Source organism: Vulpes vulpes, chromosome 12 (assembly GCF_048418805.1).
Source record: "Vulpes vulpes isolate BD-2025 chromosome 12, VulVul3, whole genome shotgun sequence".
NCBI classification, from domain to species: Eukaryota; Metazoa; Chordata; class Mammalia; order Carnivora; family Canidae; genus Vulpes; species Vulpes vulpes.
Window position 1 is genome coordinate 158758333 of NC_132791.1, and position 17548 is coordinate 158775880.

Sequence of the window (17548 nt, forward strand, 5' to 3'; positions counted from 1 at the left end):
ACACACACACGAACATAGGCACACACACAACCAACTGCTCCACCAGGCATAGCCCCTGGTGGCTTCACATGTGCTCTCATGATAGACAGGTGGTGGCACTCAGCTGGAGAGAGGGGAACCTGTAGTTCAGAACACATGGGTCTGGGCATGAATGAAGGGGCCAGTGGGACACCCTCAGGCTGCTGGCCAAGGACTCGAGGTGGCTCCCAGGGCCCCTCTTGAGAGCCCCCAAGAAGACAGAGCCTGCCAGGGCAGTGAGGAGCTGGAGCTCAGGCCTGCAGATCAGCAGCCCCCTGCCCCACCATGTACCCTGCCGTCCCTACCTCTAGGGGCAGCTCCAGGGTGAAAGGCTCTTGCAGAATGGTGAGGCTGTTGGGGGCCAGGCAATAGGCCGGGTTAGGACTCAACCAACCTGGCCTAGGCAGGGGCACCCCGAATGGGGTACAAGTGCACACAGTCTCTCAGGGCCTGAAGGTCAAGTGTAAAGTCCTGGCTTGAAGATGCACCCACACTGGGAGCTCTGGGGAGCCCATGCCCACCTGCTCCTCCTGTAGGGACACTGGGCCTAGGTGCACTCAGCACAGGGGCTCCCCACAGAGCCCTCAGCCCTCGGTTGGCTGAGTCTGGGCTCTGACCTGATGCTCTTGAGGAAACTCAGAATAGGGAGGAGATGCCTGCAGCCTGGGTCCTGCCAATGGGGTGGGGTCTAGGCTCAAGGGAAGTGAGCAGCAGGGTAGGAAGGGCCCTGCAGAGCCCAGTCCCAGGGCAGCTCAGAACCAAGCAGCCATGTCCATGGGAGTCCCTGAGAGCACAGGCCTTCCCGGCCCTCTCCACGGCCACCCTCCGCAGGGCTCTGGAACCCAGGGAAGGAGGGCTGACCTCCAGCCAGGCAGGCAGCTTTGCTCGTTAGCATCAATTTGGTCTTTGAGAAATCTCAATACTGTTTCCATCGGAAGTGCCTGATCAAAGGAGAGTCTGTGTGGTGGGTAAAGGCTGCCTTGAACAGAGTTTCATCAAGTCTGAGATAAGAGCAGAGTGCAGGCTAGCAGCTGGAGCCTGCGTGGCCTCCAACACCCTGTGCTGGCTCCGAGGCCTGGCCCAGCTTGATGGCTCCTGCCTGAGCGTGCCCTCACCTCCCGCGGTTGCTGTCTGCAGGAAGAGTGGCCGAGGGATTCCTTCAGGAAGCACTTCTGGGGCTGAGGGGCTAGGTCTGTCTTTTTGGGTCTCCTGAGGGTCTCATCCCCATAAAGTGTTCTTACTCACCCTGAGGGCTGGCAGCTGGACAGAAAGCCAGCATCCTGGACTCCTGGCTGTACCACCCAGCACTGAACTGGGTGGGAGGCCAAATCACCCTGTAAGCCAGACACTCAACACAATGGGCATCTCTGCCCAGCTCCAGCCACACCCTGTGGGCACTGACAGCCTGGCTCTGTCCCCAGGGTGCCCTTTGACCTGCAGCATGTGCCCTGGCCTGGCCTGGCCTGCTGGCTCTCAGACCCAAGGCTGCCCTCAAACCGAGCTCCAGACACATGTGGTCTTTGGTGTCTTCTGGGTCCCAGCACACGGGGCTCTGGGCTCTGATCCTGCTCCAGCCTTGGAGAGGATGCTGGGGTCCTAGAGTGAGGCTCTGGGGCCTTGCTAGGTTCTCACCTCAGTGCCAAGCTAAGGGCAGATGTTAGAGATCAGCCTTCCCAAGAGCAGTGCTCTCACTGGACACAGGGACGTGCAGGTGGCTGTGGTACCCTGGTTCCCTGCTGATGCTGATGGTCCAGAGAGGGCCTCAGGGACATAGTGCCCACCCCCATCACCCCAGATTGCGTCATCACGTGAGGAAGAGACTCCAGATGGCACTCACAGCTGGGCGTATTGCTGTCTGTGGTGCTGACCTGATGTCCCTTCCAGCCGTATAGTCAACCTCCAGGCAGGTCTGGAGCAGCACCTTCTATGGGGACTCTCTGTTGGGACTGAAGCCAGGGCACTCCTGTACACCTTGGGGCCTTGTGCTTTTCTAAACAATGGGCAACCAATTGTAATTACAGGCCACAACCCAGGGTGGGTATTAACTCCAGGGTGGGGTGTTAGCTCCTAGTATAGGGTGTTGGCTCCAATCTGTGGTGTTGACTCCAGAATGAAGTGTTGGCTCTCAGGGTGGAGTGTTGGCTCCAGGGTGGGGTGTTGATCCCCAAGGTGGGGTGTTGACTCTTGAGTGAGGTATTGGCTCCAAAGTGGGGTGTTGGCCCAACGTAAGATGTTGATTTTAAAGTATTGGCTCCAGGATGGGGTGTTGGCTCCAGAGTAAGGTGTTAGCTACAGTGTGGGGTGTTGGTTCCAGGATGGAGTGTTGGCTCTCAGGTGAGGTGCTGGCTCCAGGGTGGGGTATTGGCACCAGGGTGAGTTGTAGGCACCAGGGTGGGTTGTTGGCCCCTAGGTGAGGTATTGTCTCCAGGGCAGGGTATTGGCTGAAAGGGTCTTGGCTCCAGTGTAGGGTGTTGATTCCAGAGTAAGGTGTTAGCTCCAATGTGGGGTGTTGACTCCAGGATGGAATGTTGGCTCCCAGAGTGGGGTGTTGGCTCTCAGGGTAAGGTGTTGGCTCTAGGGTAGGATGTTGACTCTATAGTAAGGTATTGGGTCCAATGTGGGGTGTTGACTCCAGAATGGAGTGTTGGCTCTAGGGTGAGGTATTAGCTCTCAAGGTTAAGTGCTGGATCCAGGGTAGGGTGTTGTCTCCAGAGTAGGATGTTAACTCTAGAGTAAGGTGTTGGCTCCAATGTGAGGTGTTGACTCCAGAATGGGGTGTTGGCTCCAGGGTAGGATGTTGACTCTAGAGTAAGGTGTTGGCTCCAAAGTGAGGTGTTGGCTCTCAGGGTGGAGTGTTGACCCTAGAGTAAGGTGTTGGCTTCATTGTGGGGTATTGACTCCTTATGGATTGTTGGCTTCCTGAGTAGAGTGTTGGCTTCAGTTCAGGGTCTTGGCTCCAGGATTGAGTATTAGCTCTCAGTGTGGGGTGTTGGCTCCAATGTGGGGTGTTGGCTCTTGAGTGAAGTGTTGGCTCCAGGATGGGGTATTGGCACCGGCATGGGTTGTAGGCTCTAGCTTGGGTTGTAGGCTCCAGGATGGTGTATTGGCCCCTAGGTGGGGTATTGGCTCCAGGATGGGGTTTTGGTTGAAAGAGCCTTAGCTCCAGTGTAGGGTGTTGACTCTAGAGTAAGGTGTTGGCTCCAATGTGGAATGTTCACTCCAGGTTAGAGTGTTGGCTCCAAGAGTGAAGTGTTGGCTCCTAGGTGGGCTATTGACGCCAGGGCAAGGTGTTGGCTCCCAGGTGGGGTGTTGTCTCTCAGTATAAGATATTGTTCCCAGAGTGGGGTGTTGATTCCCAGATGGAGTATTGACCCCAAAGTGGGGTTTTGACTCCAATGTGGGGTGTTGGTTCTCAGAGTGGGGTGACTGTGCCAGGTTTAAGTGTAAATTAATTTTGAAAGGCTAGGGGAGGGGGGAGTCGGCTCTCAGTTAAAGAGTCACTTGGTGGCTTCTTGGTAGGAGAGTCAGAGGGGGAGCCCAGTGAATTCACTGCAGCCAGGGGCCCAGGGGGCTATCAGGGTGAGACATCGGGGGACACAGAGGCTTTGGCTTGCAGGAAGCAGATACAGATGACCACCAGGGGACACTGGGCTTTGAGGAGTTCTGTGCCTTCTATAAGATGATGTCCACCCGCCGGGACCTCTACCTGCTCATGCTGACCTACAGTGACCACAAGGACCACCTGAACGCCACTGACCTCCAGCGCTTCCTGGAGGTGGAGCAGAAGGTGAGGGCATGGGCAGCAGGAGCCGAGTCCCAGCCTATGTGGCTCCCAGGGCACTTGAACCAGTTCAGTGTGGCCGAGAACCCTTCAGTGTGGAAGGATGGTCTACAGCCGGCATTCAGGGTCCCTAAACCCTTTCACTTAGTGGACCTGCTTTGGTTCCCATCCTGGGCCATGCCAGCATATTTCAGGGGGTGTCCCATGGAGGCCCTGAGGGGCCTCCTCTGTGGGCCTCTGAGCAGTTCAGCCCTGACCACAGACACCCCGAGCTTCCTGAAGGGAGCCTGCACTTGACTGCAGCACCTTTAGCGTGGAGTGCCTCATAGTACTGGGGTTCCATGTCCCAGCCTTCCCACCTGTTCCAGCCATGGGTCTGGCTAGCTTGTACCCCCTGAGCTCCAGGCCCATTGCCACTGCCACTCACTCATTTGTACAGCAGAGGCCTCTGGGTGTCCGAGGGGCATGCCCACCCATTTCTCTTGATTCTAGGCCTTCCTGTCCATTGTAAGAGGTCGAGTGCTCCCTGGACACTGTCCTCCTGACTGGGGGCCCAGTGTCCAGAGGCTCAGGGATATGGACTCCTCAACCTCAGATGAGGCAGGGCCTGGGTGTTACCTTCTGTGGTGGGCAGGAAGCTGGAAATCTGTAGTGGGAGAGGGGAAGGCCAGAGTCCCCCAAGGAAAGAGCACTGCTGTGGTGGGGCTCAGACAGCGAATGGCTCCCACCCTTAGGGCTGGTGGGAGCAACCACGAGGACCAGCTTCCAGACTTATAACTTCCTGGAACCCTTAGGGACCTAGTTTTGGGCAGAAAGTGGGAGCGGCAGTCAGCTTGGAGGTTAGGGGCCACAGGAAGCAGCCACTGGGCCGGGCCGAGGGCTGGGCGGCTGGAACAGCAGGTGCAGCTGAGAGACCCAGGCCAGTCTACGCAGCAGTTGCCCAGGATCTCCCACCACTGCTGTCCCAGGTTGGCACCCTGCCCCACTCTGCTCCACGATGAGGCTGCCCTAAGCCCAGGGCATGACAGAGGGCTGCCCCTGGGGCTGTTCTCCCAGAGTCCCTCCCCACCACTCACTATTTGCTGGGGTTCTGTCCTTGTGGTAGTTCTGGACTGGGCTGCTCCCAGGGCCCTGGGAGATTACCCAGCCTCTTATGTGTGGGGTCATTGATGTGAAGGGCCACCGGGGCTCAGCTCTATTGTGCGCCTTCCTGTGATAGCTGTGGATAGGCAGCAGAGGGGCCAGGGAGAGGAGGCTCCCTGTGCCCCCGGGGTTCCTCCAAGGTGGGACTGGGTCCCAGTTTTCCTGCATCTTTTCACACACAGGACTGCCCTGGTCCATAGCTCTTGAGACCCCTGACACAGTGGGGATGTGGGATGGCCCAGCTGATGAGACCAAAGACCCTCACCAGCTTCAAGGATCCTCAGTCGGAGACAGCTCTTCCAAAGCTGTGTGATCTATCAGTAGTCCTCTGGCCACTGAGGCCCAAGTCTTGTGACACTGGGGGTAGCCAGTGGGCCACCTGATCAGGGAAGCACACTGCAGGGGCCTGAGCCTCCCCCCTCCCCCCCCCACTCTGGTTAGTCTTGGTGTGACAATCAGAGGCAGGGTGGGAGGCAGTGGTGGTGGTGGAGGAGGGGGTCCTGCCTGAGTCTAGCCCAGGCCAGTGACAGGCTAGCCTGGGCTTAAGCCCCTGTTCTGGCCTAGATGGCGGGTGTGACCCTTGAGAGCTGCCGGGACATCATCGAGCAGTTTGAGCCCTGCCCAGAAAACAAGAGTAAGGGGGTGCTGGGCATTGATGGTGAGTGGGGGCATCTCTGCGGTTCAGCTGTCCTGGCAGGCCGATGGGGGGGGGTGCTGGTGGGTAACTTGTGACCCTGGACTGGTGGCCTGAGCGGGTAGCTTCCTGTTCCATATGGTGTGGGGATGGGTGGTGCTGAGATGAGCCTTGTGGTGTGACCATTGTGCAGGGGCTAAGCGCCAACTTGTGCTCCCCACACAGGCTTCACCAACTATACTCGGAGTCCCGCCGGCGACATCTTTAACCCAGAGCACCATGGCGTGCACCAGGACATGACACGGCCGCTAAGCCACTACTTCATCACCTCATCCCACAACACCTACCTCGTGGGTGACCAGCTCATGTCCCAGTCTCGGGTAGACATGTACGCCTGGGTCCTGCAGGCCGGCTGCCGTTGCGTGGAGGGTGCGTGGTCAGGCCTCTAGGACTCTACATCCCTTCAGCCCCCAGGGTCCCGGGCCTGGACCGTGGACTGGCCCCACCCCTGTGGGGTCTCTGAGCAGGGTGTCTGCCCTCCTTTCCAAGCAGGAGGCGTGAGAGGCTCCTCCTGGTGGTAACTGCTGGGCAAGTCCATGAACTCTGGGCGTGGGCAATCAGGCTCCTGGAGCTGACTGAGGTCTACTCTGCCCACAGTGGACTGCTGGGATGGGCCTGACGGGGAGCCCATTGTGCACCATGGCTATACTCTGACCTCCAAGATCCTCTTCAGAGATGTCATCGAAACCATCAACAAATATGCTTTTGTCAAGAATGAGTGAGTGGCTGGGACTGGGGAGGGGGGAGACTGAAGGGGGGGTGGAGGAGGGGTTCAAATGACTCTTCCTGCCCTTCCCCCACATCCTTTCTTGGGAGCAGTTTGCAGAGGCCAAGGGGCTGGTTTTGGGGTCTGTTGTGGAAGCTGAGGGTCAGGGAAGGGAGTGGAGCCACAGCTCTGGGGAGAGGAAAGGCAGTGGGTGCAGGTGCTGACAGCAGATGAGCTGTGGCTGAGTGGGGTACCTGTGCAAGCAGCCCCTGTCCACAAACACTGGGCAACCTCTGGTGTTAGCTGCCTGAAGCAGTGGTGGCTCTGGCACTAATTACCCGCAGAAGTTACTCCGTGTCCAAACACAATTTGCTGTCACTCAGCTGTAGCTACAGACATTGCTGAACAAAACCCAATTTAGTTTCTGTAAATAGAAGACTGCCTCCCCACACTTATAGTCACCTTCAACTCTTGGCTAAACAAGGTTCACAGACAAGGAAAGAGCTAATTTAATGATGGAAGGAAGGAGAAGCAAGATTGATTTAGAAAATAGAAATAGAGGGGCCCCTCCTGAAGGAGCTTGCCTGAGTTCTGTCTTGGGCTTTCAGAAGGGAGTGGGAGTGAGGAGTGGCAGCCTGGGCCCTAGAATTTCAGGTGAGAGAGGCATTTCAGGGTAGGGATGCTGAGACAGATACCTGTCTTGTAGCTGCAAGGGACCCAGGAACCTGCTAGAGTCTCAGGACAGAGCTTGTACCTTATGTGTGCCAGCATAATCTTTGCAGGTATAAGGTTCTTCCCTAGGGCCTTGGACTTCAGGCTTCAATCCCTTGCCTTAGAAATGGGGAGATGACTAACCTTCACCCCAAGTCCTGTTTGTTATCTCCACATCACAGGACTTGTCCATCTCTTGCTCTGATTCATGCCCTCTAGGTCTGGGTCACCTATGTTTTCTGAAAGGATCATGTTGCCCTTTGGCAAAAATCCAAGTAAAATGTGCACATGGTTAAAAAAAATAAATCAAATAATTGAAGAGCGTAGAATGAAAATCCCTATGTTATACTCCCCATTTTGCACTATGCAGGTAATAACAATGTTCTACCAGATGGTGTATGCCTGGCTTATGTTTCTTTTCTTATGGGGCCAATGTTGGGACCCCAGAGCCATTCACAGGACCATGTCTCCAGTATCTAGGTCAATGAGATTATCTTTCTCAGTCTATTCGTTGCTCCATGTTTCACCTCAGTTTAGTCCCCATCTTTTTTAAACCATGACTTGCTGACTTTCCTGAATGTTTCCTTTTGTTTTCCTGGAGTTTCTAATTGCCTTTGTTTTTTCTTATTGGGATATGAACTGCATGCCTTCCTTGCCTGTCCCTAAAATTTCTTAGCTCATTTCCCACCCACTCAATGGCTTTTCAAAGCCATTGATGGGCCCCCTCCCAGAGTGGCTGGCAATTCCATCTAACCTGGCTGCTGGTGAAGATATCTTTTTATTCACTGGTGCAGGTGACTTAAGGTCTCACACAGGTGGGCCCTATCCCTCCCCTGGCTTCTCTCTGCCCCTTCCGCCTTGGGGCCACAGGTACCCAGTGATCCTGTCCATTGAGAACCACTGCAGTGTCATCCAACAGAAGAAGATGGCCCAGTATCTAACTGATATTCTTGGAGATAAGCTGGACTTGTCATCAGTAAGCAGTGACGATGCCACCTTGCTTCCTTCTCCACAGATGCTCAAGGGAAAGATTCTGGTGAAGGTGAGTCCCTGCCTGCCAGCATCCTGTGGGGACTCTGACCTCTGATCTGTGGTCAGGTGAGGGGCAGTTGCCCTGCTCTAGACAGTATGGGGCTACATACCATCTCTGACAGATTTGAGTCAGGGTAGGCCCTACCTCTGACTTGGCTTCAGTCTTCCTCCATGGTGGCCACTCAATCTGGGGACCTCCAAGTGCACACTGAAGCATTTCCCTCCCATGCTGCTGCAGCAAGGAAGTGCCAGGTTGGCCTCTACCCCGTGGCCTGAGGTTCACAAGCAAGCTTGAGAAATGCTCCTTCCCTTTGCTGCTTCTTGCATGGGTACTGGCCTCCCAGTACTTCCTGCAGGACCACTCCCACGGTCCACTGTCTCCCCACCAGGGCAAGAAGCTTCCTGCCAACATCAGTGAGGATGCTGAAGAGGGCGAGGTGTCTGACGAAGACAGTGCAGATGAGATTGATGAGGACTGCAAACTTCTCAATGGGGATGTGAGCAGGGGCTGGAAGGCCCTTTTTGGGAAGGGGGGGAGCTGCAGGTGGCTGAGAGAGGCATGTCATACTGATGTGATGGTGCTTTGCACAGACAGCTGGGTATGTGCTCAGCCAGTGGGGGCCCTCCCCTGCCTGCCCTTTCACACAAGACACAGTCCCTGAGCTCCTAGCTGCTGGGCTTCTACCTCTTCATCCAGAGGGGCTGGGGTTGGAGGTCACACAGGGAGGCTGAGGAGTGATAAAGGGAGCGGGGCTGGGGGGACTCTGTAATTAGCCTCTTCTCTCCTGTGGGCATAGTTCTAAGCAGTTGCTGTGAGGTGGGAAGGTATTATTTCTCCCTGAGGGCCCATCGGATGGGAAAATAATTGTGTAGGAGCATTCCCAGCCACTTCAGCTAATTGTTTTTAGAAAGCCCTGAGGCAGCAGAATTCTTTCTGCTTTGGATGTGCCTGCATATTTCTCTGGCCCCAGGTGACAGTAAGCCCATGTTGTCTGATATCTACCTTGTATGATTCCAAGCTGGGCACTGGGGCCCCCAGGAGCACATGGCCCAGGCCCTGCCCTGGAGGAGTCCAGGTTTGTCTGGGCTATCATGGGGGCTGCTCCAGGCCGGGGAGGCTACACTGCCCAGCCTCTGGTACTGGCCAGCCAGGCTGTCTGTCCCTGCCCCTGCTCGCCTCCTTGAGGTATCTGGTAGCCAGTGGTGGGATCCCAGATCCCTAGCTGCTTAGGCCAATGAACCCTCTGACGTCTTCCCTCAAGTTCTCCTGAGTTTCTGTGGGCAGCATTGTGCAGCTAAAGGATGCAGGCATTAAAACCAGAGAGGCCTTGGTTCAGGGCCTGCTGGTCACTGTCTATGGCCCTGGGGGGCAAGTCATGTCTGCCATGCAGCCCTGGAGTAGGGTGGCATGAGGGTAAGCAGCTCCATGTAGGAGTGAGCATGCGGCCGGGGCCAGGTGTGAGAAGCCAAGACGGGGCCTGGGATCCCGAGCTCCAGCAGGTGTGTGCGGCCACCACAGACCTGGGGACTGATGACAAGGGTTGGCCCATGGGCTTTGACAGGTTGCCACCAACCGGAAGCGTGTAGAAAACATTGCCAAGAGGAAACTGGATTCCCTGATGAAGGAGTCAAAGATTCGGGACTGCGAGGACCCAAATGACTTCACTGTGTCCACGCTGCCCCCATCTGGAAAGCTTGGGTACAAGGCAGAAGGCAAAAAGGTGAGAGCTCTACAGCTGATGAGGTCAGCCTGTGGCAGGGCAAAGGGCCTGGAGTAGGTGGTCTGTGCACACCTGAGCACATGTGTGCATACACACACCCCCAAAACCCATCCCCATATGTCCCGTGGGGAGGACAGAGCACCCACAGTCCTGGGGGGTGAGCAGGTGGACAGCATGCCCAGTGAAGTTCCTGCTTTCCTTGACCAAGCGATATCCAGGCGTGTGCCTGGGAACCTGGGGACACACAGGATGGTGGCCTGGACCTGAGAAACCTATGTCTGTGTGACTTTTTGCATAAGAGGGAGCAGGGAGTCAGGGAAGGCTTCCTGGAGGAGGAGGAGGAGGAGGGAGAAGAGGAGAGGCAATAGCAGCTCAGGCCAAACCAACAGACATGGGGCCTGGAGAGGGCATCAGGGAAATCCACTTTGTTCCCAGCTGCACTAGGCCCTGCTCTGCTGGGATGTGGGTAGGAGGGAAATGGGGGGTGTGTGCAGGGCACGGAGTTCTCCGAGGGGGTCTAGGCAGAGGGGGCAGCGTCTGGGCCGCGGGGCCTGGCACATGGCCCCAACAGGCCTCTCTGTCCCCTTGGCTGGAGGGCCCGAGGCCGTGGCCCCCCCACCCCTGGCAAGTCCCTGTGCGGGAGAGGGCAAGTGGCTCAGACTGCAGTAGGAGTGGCGGTCTGGTGGGGAAGGAGCAGGTGCACAAGGAAGGGTCCTGGTCTGCAGTGCTGGGCACAACTCTGGTGGGTGCCCGGCTGACCAAGGATGGGCCTGGTTCCCTGAGGGACCCAGCACCCCTCCCGACTTCCAGAGTGGTCAGGACTGGACCTTCCTTCCTGGTCTGGTGCTGCAGCTTATGCCCTGTCCAAGGCGTGGATGCTCCTCCCCCTGCTGTCCTGAGGCCCCCATGCTGCCAAGCTCTCTGTGGTCAACCAGCTGCGTCCAGGGGTCAGGAGTGGCCTGGGGCGGGCCCTCTGCTGTCTCTGGTCATCAGGCTGCATCTGGGGGACAGGAGTGGCCCAATGCGGGCCCCCTGCTGCTCATGGGCTCCCTGAGGGTGGTTGGAGCTCAGGCCCGTGCTGTAAGCCTGCCAAGCTCAGGCGTGCAGGGGTGTGGGGAAGAAGGGTGAGTGACAGCAGACTCGGCTGATGCTGCAGCTGCTTCTCCAGGATGCTGGGCTGACACGCGCCTCTCCTGGGTTCTGCTCAGATTTAGAGTTGCTTGTGCAAGGCGTTTCAGGCAATGTTTACAGAGCCGTGAAGTGCATTGGCCTCAACTGGCTCCAAACGCACCATGCGCGGCTTCCAGCACCAGTGGGCGGTGAACCATCACCAAATGAGGAAGGAAATGGGCTGGCACTGCCAGGCCCAGGGAGGAGGGGGAGAAACACTTCGAAGGGCGATATGGAGCATCATAGAGCTAAGCCCGTCCACTGTGTGGATCTGTGCCCTGGGCTCTGGACCGGCCCTTCGGTGCGGCCCACTGACTAGAAGGGCACGAGCACGGCAGACTCAGGGCGGGGATGGGAGCTGGGGCACTGCCTGTCCTGACTCCCCATGGGCCCCGGCTTCTCCCCAGGGCCAGCGAGGTGAGGGTAGGGCAGTGGCTGGAGGCTTGCGGGGCAGCTGTGGGGCAGCATCTCGGGCCGCATGCTCCGTTTCTGATGAGTGAGACATGGTGCTCCATGGCCAGGCCAGGGGGGCAGGCGTCATGGTGGGCTCCTTAGGGACAGCTCTAGGGCCTGGGGACTGTCCCTTGTGTCCTTGGGGCAGAGCTGACCATTACCAGCTTGAGCTCTAGGTTGCCTCTTCCAGGTGACCGGGGTCCATGCCAGAGGGGTCGTTGGTCCAGGCTGGGGTGTGGTTGGTGGGGGTGCATGTGGAGCCATGTGCACAGGGTGGGCACAGGGAAGGCTCGTGGTAGTTTTGGGGTGAACAGGAGACAGTCGGCAGCTTTGGGGAGTGCAGACCCACATCTGCGTCATTAGGGGAGACATTTGTCTCCACAAGAAGCAGGGCAGGACACCAGAGCCACAGGGAGCTTCGTGAGGGTCACATGTAAGCATGCATGGCTGGGGAACATTCCAGATATACAAATAGTGTTTATCACATGCTTACCCTCCATGGGAAAAACATTCAGAATTGAGGCCTTAAAGAGTTTAAAACAAGAAGTCTCGAGGAGCTTGTGGGGCCTGCAGGCCCCCTCTCAGACCCCTGGTCCCCACTGAGCCCCCAAGGTGGGCCTGGGGCAGCTCCTGCTTCCTCTGGGCCTCACGAGGTCCCCCTCTTCCGGGAAGGATGCCTGGAGCCCCTGGGACGGAGGCTGGGCTCCACTTGTCACCTCTGTCCCCCCATCTGCCCCAGGCTGAGGAGGATGTGGAGACCGGGGAGGACGCCGGGGTCAGCAGACGGAACAACCGGATCCTCATGAGCGGTTTCTCCAAGCGCAAGGTCTGACAGGGCTCCCAGGCAGGGGTACCCTGTGGAGGCCCCGTGCTCCCTCTTCCCACTCACCCAGCTGTCCCTGTGGTGGCCAGCAGGTGTCCCCTCCAGCTCCTGGGGCCCCTGGCTTGCCTCCCAGAGTCCATCCCCTCTTTGGACTCTTAGCTACATCATCTGACTGGGCCTGGGGTCCAGAGCCCTGGTTAGGGCTGCATGGGGCTGGTGCCTCGACAGCCCCCCCAGGCCCTCCCCAGCCAATGCCCTGGGTCCCTTGGGGCCCAGGCTGACCTGCACACTGCAGAGGACAGCAGGCCCAGCCAGGCAGCCTGGGTACCAGGACCCCAGGATGGCAGGCCTGCCTCCTGTGCCCTCCAGCCCACACGATGGCCTGGCTGACCTGGGGCTCCACGGGGTCTGACTCTGCTCTCCTTCCACTCAGAAGAAGAGCAGCAAGCTAAAGAAAGCGGCCAGCATGGAGGAGGGGGATGAGGACCTTGACTCCCAGGGCAGTCAGAGTCGAGGGTCAGTGTCTGCCTCAGCCTGGACCCTGAATAGATGGCAGTGGTGGGAAGTGTCCTTGTCCCGGCAATGGCTGGACTTGGATATACAGGCCCACCGTGGCCCGGGGACAGCACGGTGGGGTGGGAGGTGTGGACCCCAAGTTGCAGGGCCAGACTGGCCAGCACAGACCCCTGAGCCTGCCCTGAATGCCTGTTGTGGGACAGGCATCCTTCGGTGGACTCAGCGCCAGCACCTGCCCCTCCCCATGTCACGCCTCAGTGTCCACGGCCCATCCCAGGCCCCGCACCACAGGGCGTAGTGGACGTTAGGTGGACATCCCACATGAATCAGTGGTGCCCAGGCTGGCCTGAGTCAGGAGGGGCACCAACCCTGGGGTCCTGACCCTGTCGCCCACCCTGTCTGCAGGGCAAGCCGACAGAAGAAGACCATGAAGCTGTCCCGTGCCCTCTCGGACCTGGTGAAGTACACCAAGTCTGTGGGCACCCACGACGTGGAGGCGGAAGGTGAGGGGACGAGGGCCCCAGGGGTGTTGAGAGGGCCGACCCCGGCCCTGGCGCGCCTCTGAAGCCGCCTGTCTGCACTACAGTGGCGTCCAGCTGGCAGGTGTCGTCCTTCAGTGAGACCAGGGCCCAGCAGATCCTGCAGCAGAAGCCGGCACAGTACCTGCGCTTCAACCAGCACCAGCTCTCCCGCATCTACCCCTCCTCCTACCGCGTGGACTCCAGCAACTATAACCCGCAGCCCTTCTGGAACGCAGGCTGCCAGATGGGTGCGTGTGGCCGGGACGAGGAAGGGGGCTGGCCCTGCACTGCCAGGCGGCTGGACTTGGTGCCGGGCCAGGGGCTTCGGAGAGCCTCTGCCACGGCGGGCTGATGTCACTGGGCTGGCACCAGGGCTGAGTCCTTGGGACCCCAGGACAAGGTGGGAAATACCACCTTGTGGCCCCTCTGCCCCTGCGCTCCTAGGGGTGGATGGGGTTGGCTGTGCAGGGCATATGCCAGGATGTGTGGTTCTGGTCGTGCACAGAGGTGAGCCCAGGGCCCCTGCTCACGTAGGTGAGCGCCGGACACAGGAGCAGGCGAGCAGGGGGGTGGGGAACGCGCCAGGCACTGACCAGGCCACCTCCCGTCCTACCTCATAGTCGCCCTGAACTACCAGTCAGAGGGGCGGATGCTGCAGCTGAACCGCGCCAAGTTCAGTGCCAATGGGAACTGTGGCTATGTGCTCAAGCCCCAATGCATGTGCCAGGGTGAGGCTCAGGGGCCCAGGGTGGGGCGGGCGGGGGCAGATGCAGCCGGGGACACAGCCCCCCAGGACACCGGAAGACGGGGTGTGCTGGAGGGCCCCACTCCCCCGGGGCCTGGCTGGGGGTGAACTGGGTCCCCAAGGAGGACATGTTTGAGGTGGCTCCACACGGGGCTCTGGCCCGGGCGCCAGAGCTTCCATTTTTCTCACTGAAAACCGCCTAAATCACGTGTGGATTTCTCCCCATTTTAACCTGCTCCCTCCCCCACCGGTTCTGGCTTCCTTTGCCACCTTTCACTCACCTCCTGAGGGCTATGGGGAGCCCAGCACCTGTGCCCCACCCCAGAGGATGGGCTGGGACCTGTCACAGGGTGGTCACAGGAGTGGCCAGCATCACCCCCCCCAAGCAGTGCCCCCTGCTGGAGCCCTGCCTACCTTCCCCCTGCCCTCATCCTGGGGTTCCTAGTGGGCCTGTGCTGCCCCCCTCAGCCTGGCGCCCTGGCCCTCCAGGTGTCTTCAACCCCAACTCCGAGGACCCCCTGCCCGGGCAGCTCAAGAAGCAGCTGGTGCTTCGGATAATCAGTGGGCAGCAGCTCCCCAAGCCAAGGGACTCGATGCTGGGAGACCGAGGCGAGGTAGGAGGGGCCCTGGCGTGGGCGGGCGGGGCTGGAACAGCTGGCCAGGCCCGGTGCCACCCCTGCCCTCCGCGCCCAGATCATCGACCCCTTCGTGGAGGTGGAGGTCATCGGGCTTCCCGTGGACTGCAACAGGGAGCAGACGCGTGTGGTGGACGACAATGGTGAGGCCCAGGGCCCCGCATGGCTTCTCTGGCCGCAGCCTCACGGTGGAGGTGGGGGGGGGCCCTGCCAGCTGACCCCTTGCTGGAGCCCGTGTCAGAGCCTGGGTGGTCCCTAGCTGTTGCTTCCTCTGCCGGATGGCCAGCCCAGGAGGAAGCACTAAAGAGGGTGTGGGCCCAGGTGGCCTCCAGGCTGGACCTGGGGTGGGAGGTGACACCTCCTCCTGGTGGCCTCTAGGATTCAACCCCATGTGGGAAGAGACCCTGGTGTTCACTGTGCACATGCCTGAGATCGCACTGGTGCGCTTCCTCGTCTGGGACCACGACCCCATTGGGCGCGACTTCATTGGCCAGAGGACACTGGCCTTCAGCAGCATGATGCCAGGTGGGCAGTGGGGGCGGTGTCCCCCATAATAGAGACCAATGTCCCCTGCTTAGGCGACGTTCCCCCATAGAGACCAATGTCCCCTGCCCCCCCTCCCCCGACAGGCCAGCGTTCCCTAGAGGTCAGCTGAGGGCACCAGGGCTGAGCTTCCTCCCATGGGTCGGCTCCCGCCATGGGTGGGTCGAGGAGGGCGCTTTGTGGGTGGGGCAGGGAAGGGCGCTCAGGCTGCAGCTTCACGTGGCCCCCTGACAAGGATGAGCCTGTGATACCGGCGGGCTTCCTGGAGAAGACCCTAGCACCGGGCTTACGGGTTGTACTCAGGCCTCAGGACCCCTGAGCAGAGTAGGGCAGGGTGAGCCGTGACTGGCTGTTTCAGGCTATCGGCACGTGTACCTAGAGGGGATGGAAGAGGCCTCGATCTTTGTCCATGTGGCCGTCAGTGACATCAGTGGTAAGGTGAGTGCCACCTGCGGGGCCACCTGCCTTAGCACCCCCGGCCCCTCCCCAGCCATGTTGCTGGGGTTTGGGGCCTTGCAGTTACCTTGTGGGGGCTGTTCCTCCATCCTCAGGGTGGGCGGTGGGGACCCCCTGACCCCTGTGTCCCGTGGCTGCTGCAGGCGCCCCCGCGCTGCCCCCCCTCCCTAGACTCCTTGTTCCTTCCGTGTCTCAGGGCCCCTGGTGCTCCGTCCCTCCCTGGAAGGGGTCGCCTGGCTCTGCCCCCTGCCCCCCTCAGCCCTTGAAGGGGGTCCTCCTCCAGTGCGTGCTCCACACCATCAGGTGTGCGTGGGGGCCCCGTGTGGTCCTAATGCCCACCGTGTCTCTCCTGCCAGCGCCCCGGCCATGAGGTGCTGCCGGGCACAGCGCCACAGGCCACTTGGCTCTCGCCCCTCGTCAAGCCGTCTGTCTGTCCTGTGTCTGCCTGTCTCCACGGGCTCCGCGCCCGGCTGTCGGCGTCTCACGGCCTTCACTCTGTCTCTTTGGTCTTGCAGTGGGCTCCCTATGTCCCAAGTCTACCTTTAGAAGGACAGTCCTGTTAGGAGCTCGAAGGTACCCCAGCGCCGGGGCGGCGGAGCCCCCCCGCCCCCTCCCTGCATGCTCAGGCCGTCCCCATTAGCATCTGTGATTCCGGTAGCACTTTGGAGACCGTCAGCTCATGTGACATGGATCGTGATGTGGTTCTGGGGTCCCTCGGGCCATGTTCAGCTCAGAGCCGCATTTATGAGGCAGGTCCAGGACTTCGGCTAGGCCTCCTGTGTGTGGACCCCCCTGGCCTTCCGTCCCTCCTCTGTCCTCTGTCTGATGGCCCCGTGCCCCTCTGTGTCTGGTCCTCTCCCTCGGGGCGCCCCAGCACCCTGCACCCGTTGCCTCCCTGATCTCACCGGTCCTCTCTGCCCCCACCCATGTGCTCCCTGAGTCTCTGTGCACCCATGACGCCTGGTGTGGGGTGGGGAGGCCCCAGGGACCAGGAGCTCCGAGCTTGAATCCTGGACCTTCTTCTAAATGACTTTGCAGCCAACTTTGACCAAATTGCTCTGGATTTGGGATCTTGAATTGGGAAGCTGATTCAAGTGCTGACCACTTTAACACCTCTGCCCTGAGGTGCCCCCGTGTCATTGGGGAGGGGTGGCTGTTGTCAGGGCCTCTGCATGTGAGGACCCCTCTGGCCTCTGCACTCTTGAGACCCAGCTGTTGGCCTCTCCAGCATTGACCCAGGCACTTGCCAACCAGTCCTGGGGACCCCCGGCTGCCCTCCTCGGGCAGGGAGACTGTGGGGAGAGGCCTGGCTGTCCAGGAAGGCCAGAGGCCAGCAGCAGTTCAGGGAATGCCGAGCCGGCATGGGCTCTGTCCTTAGGGCTGTGTGAGCAGAGAGCGGGGTGAGGCTGGCAGCAGTCTAGGAAGGCTTCCCGGAAGAGGCAGCACCTCCGGGGGAGGGGGCCAGGCAGGGACATGGGAGAAGAGACCACTGGCCTGTGCCCGGCTTTGCTTGCTTCCTCGGCCTGTGGCGCCTGAAGGCAGGGTGAGCGTGAGCTGGGCAGTGTCTGCTCCCATGGGTTTTCTCTTGTCTTTCTCTCCATGCCAGCACCACCCTGGGGGCCCGGCCAGAGCCGGGGGCTTTGGGGGCCTGTGAGGGGTACGTGATGTGGGCACAGGAGCCAGGGGTCAGGGTCCCGGCGTGGGAGAAGCCCGGGGGCCTCCTCCTCCTGGCCTTCGCTGGGCCCACCTGCCCGGGGCATGCAGACCCTCCATGCACTCAGGGAGGGCAGAGTCATCCTGGTATGTGCCAGGGCCCTTGTGGCTGCCGCCCCCGACAGAGGCACCCTGGAGACCCTCTTCCCCACACACAGCCATGAGTG

The 17548-nt window shown here is 59.8% G+C and overlaps 1 protein-coding gene across 2 annotated transcripts in view; it reads left to right on the top strand.

Moving 5' to 3' along the window:
• PLCH2 (phospholipase C eta 2) overlaps positions 1 to 17548 on the top strand; it is a 33540-nt gene that overhangs the window by 12635 nt on the left and 3357 nt on the right. Inside the window, exons 5-20 of one of the 2 annotated variants that reach the window (XM_072731059.1) lie at positions 3635 to 3805; positions 5507 to 5600; positions 5802 to 6005; positions 6234 to 6354; positions 7924 to 8095; positions 8475 to 8582; positions 9648 to 9806; positions 12169 to 12255; positions 12686 to 12768; positions 13174 to 13271; positions 13355 to 13537; positions 13910 to 14017; positions 14524 to 14648; positions 14728 to 14812; positions 15048 to 15194; positions 15571 to 15650. In XM_072731059.1, coding sequence (XP_072587160.1) covers positions 3635 to 3805; positions 5507 to 5600; positions 5802 to 6005; positions 6234 to 6354; positions 7924 to 8095; positions 8475 to 8582; positions 9648 to 9806; positions 12169 to 12255; positions 12686 to 12768; positions 13174 to 13271; positions 13355 to 13537; positions 13910 to 14017; positions 14524 to 14648; positions 14728 to 14812; positions 15048 to 15194; positions 15571 to 15650 — 2025 coding nt within the window. The remainder of the gene's footprint in view (positions 1 to 3634; positions 3806 to 5506; positions 5601 to 5801; positions 6006 to 6233; positions 6355 to 7923; positions 8096 to 8474; positions 8583 to 9647; positions 9807 to 12168; positions 12256 to 12685; positions 12769 to 13173; positions 13272 to 13354; positions 13538 to 13909; positions 14018 to 14523; positions 14649 to 14727; positions 14813 to 15047; positions 15195 to 15570; positions 15651 to 17548) is intronic. The other variant, XM_072731058.1, reaches the window with a different exon arrangement.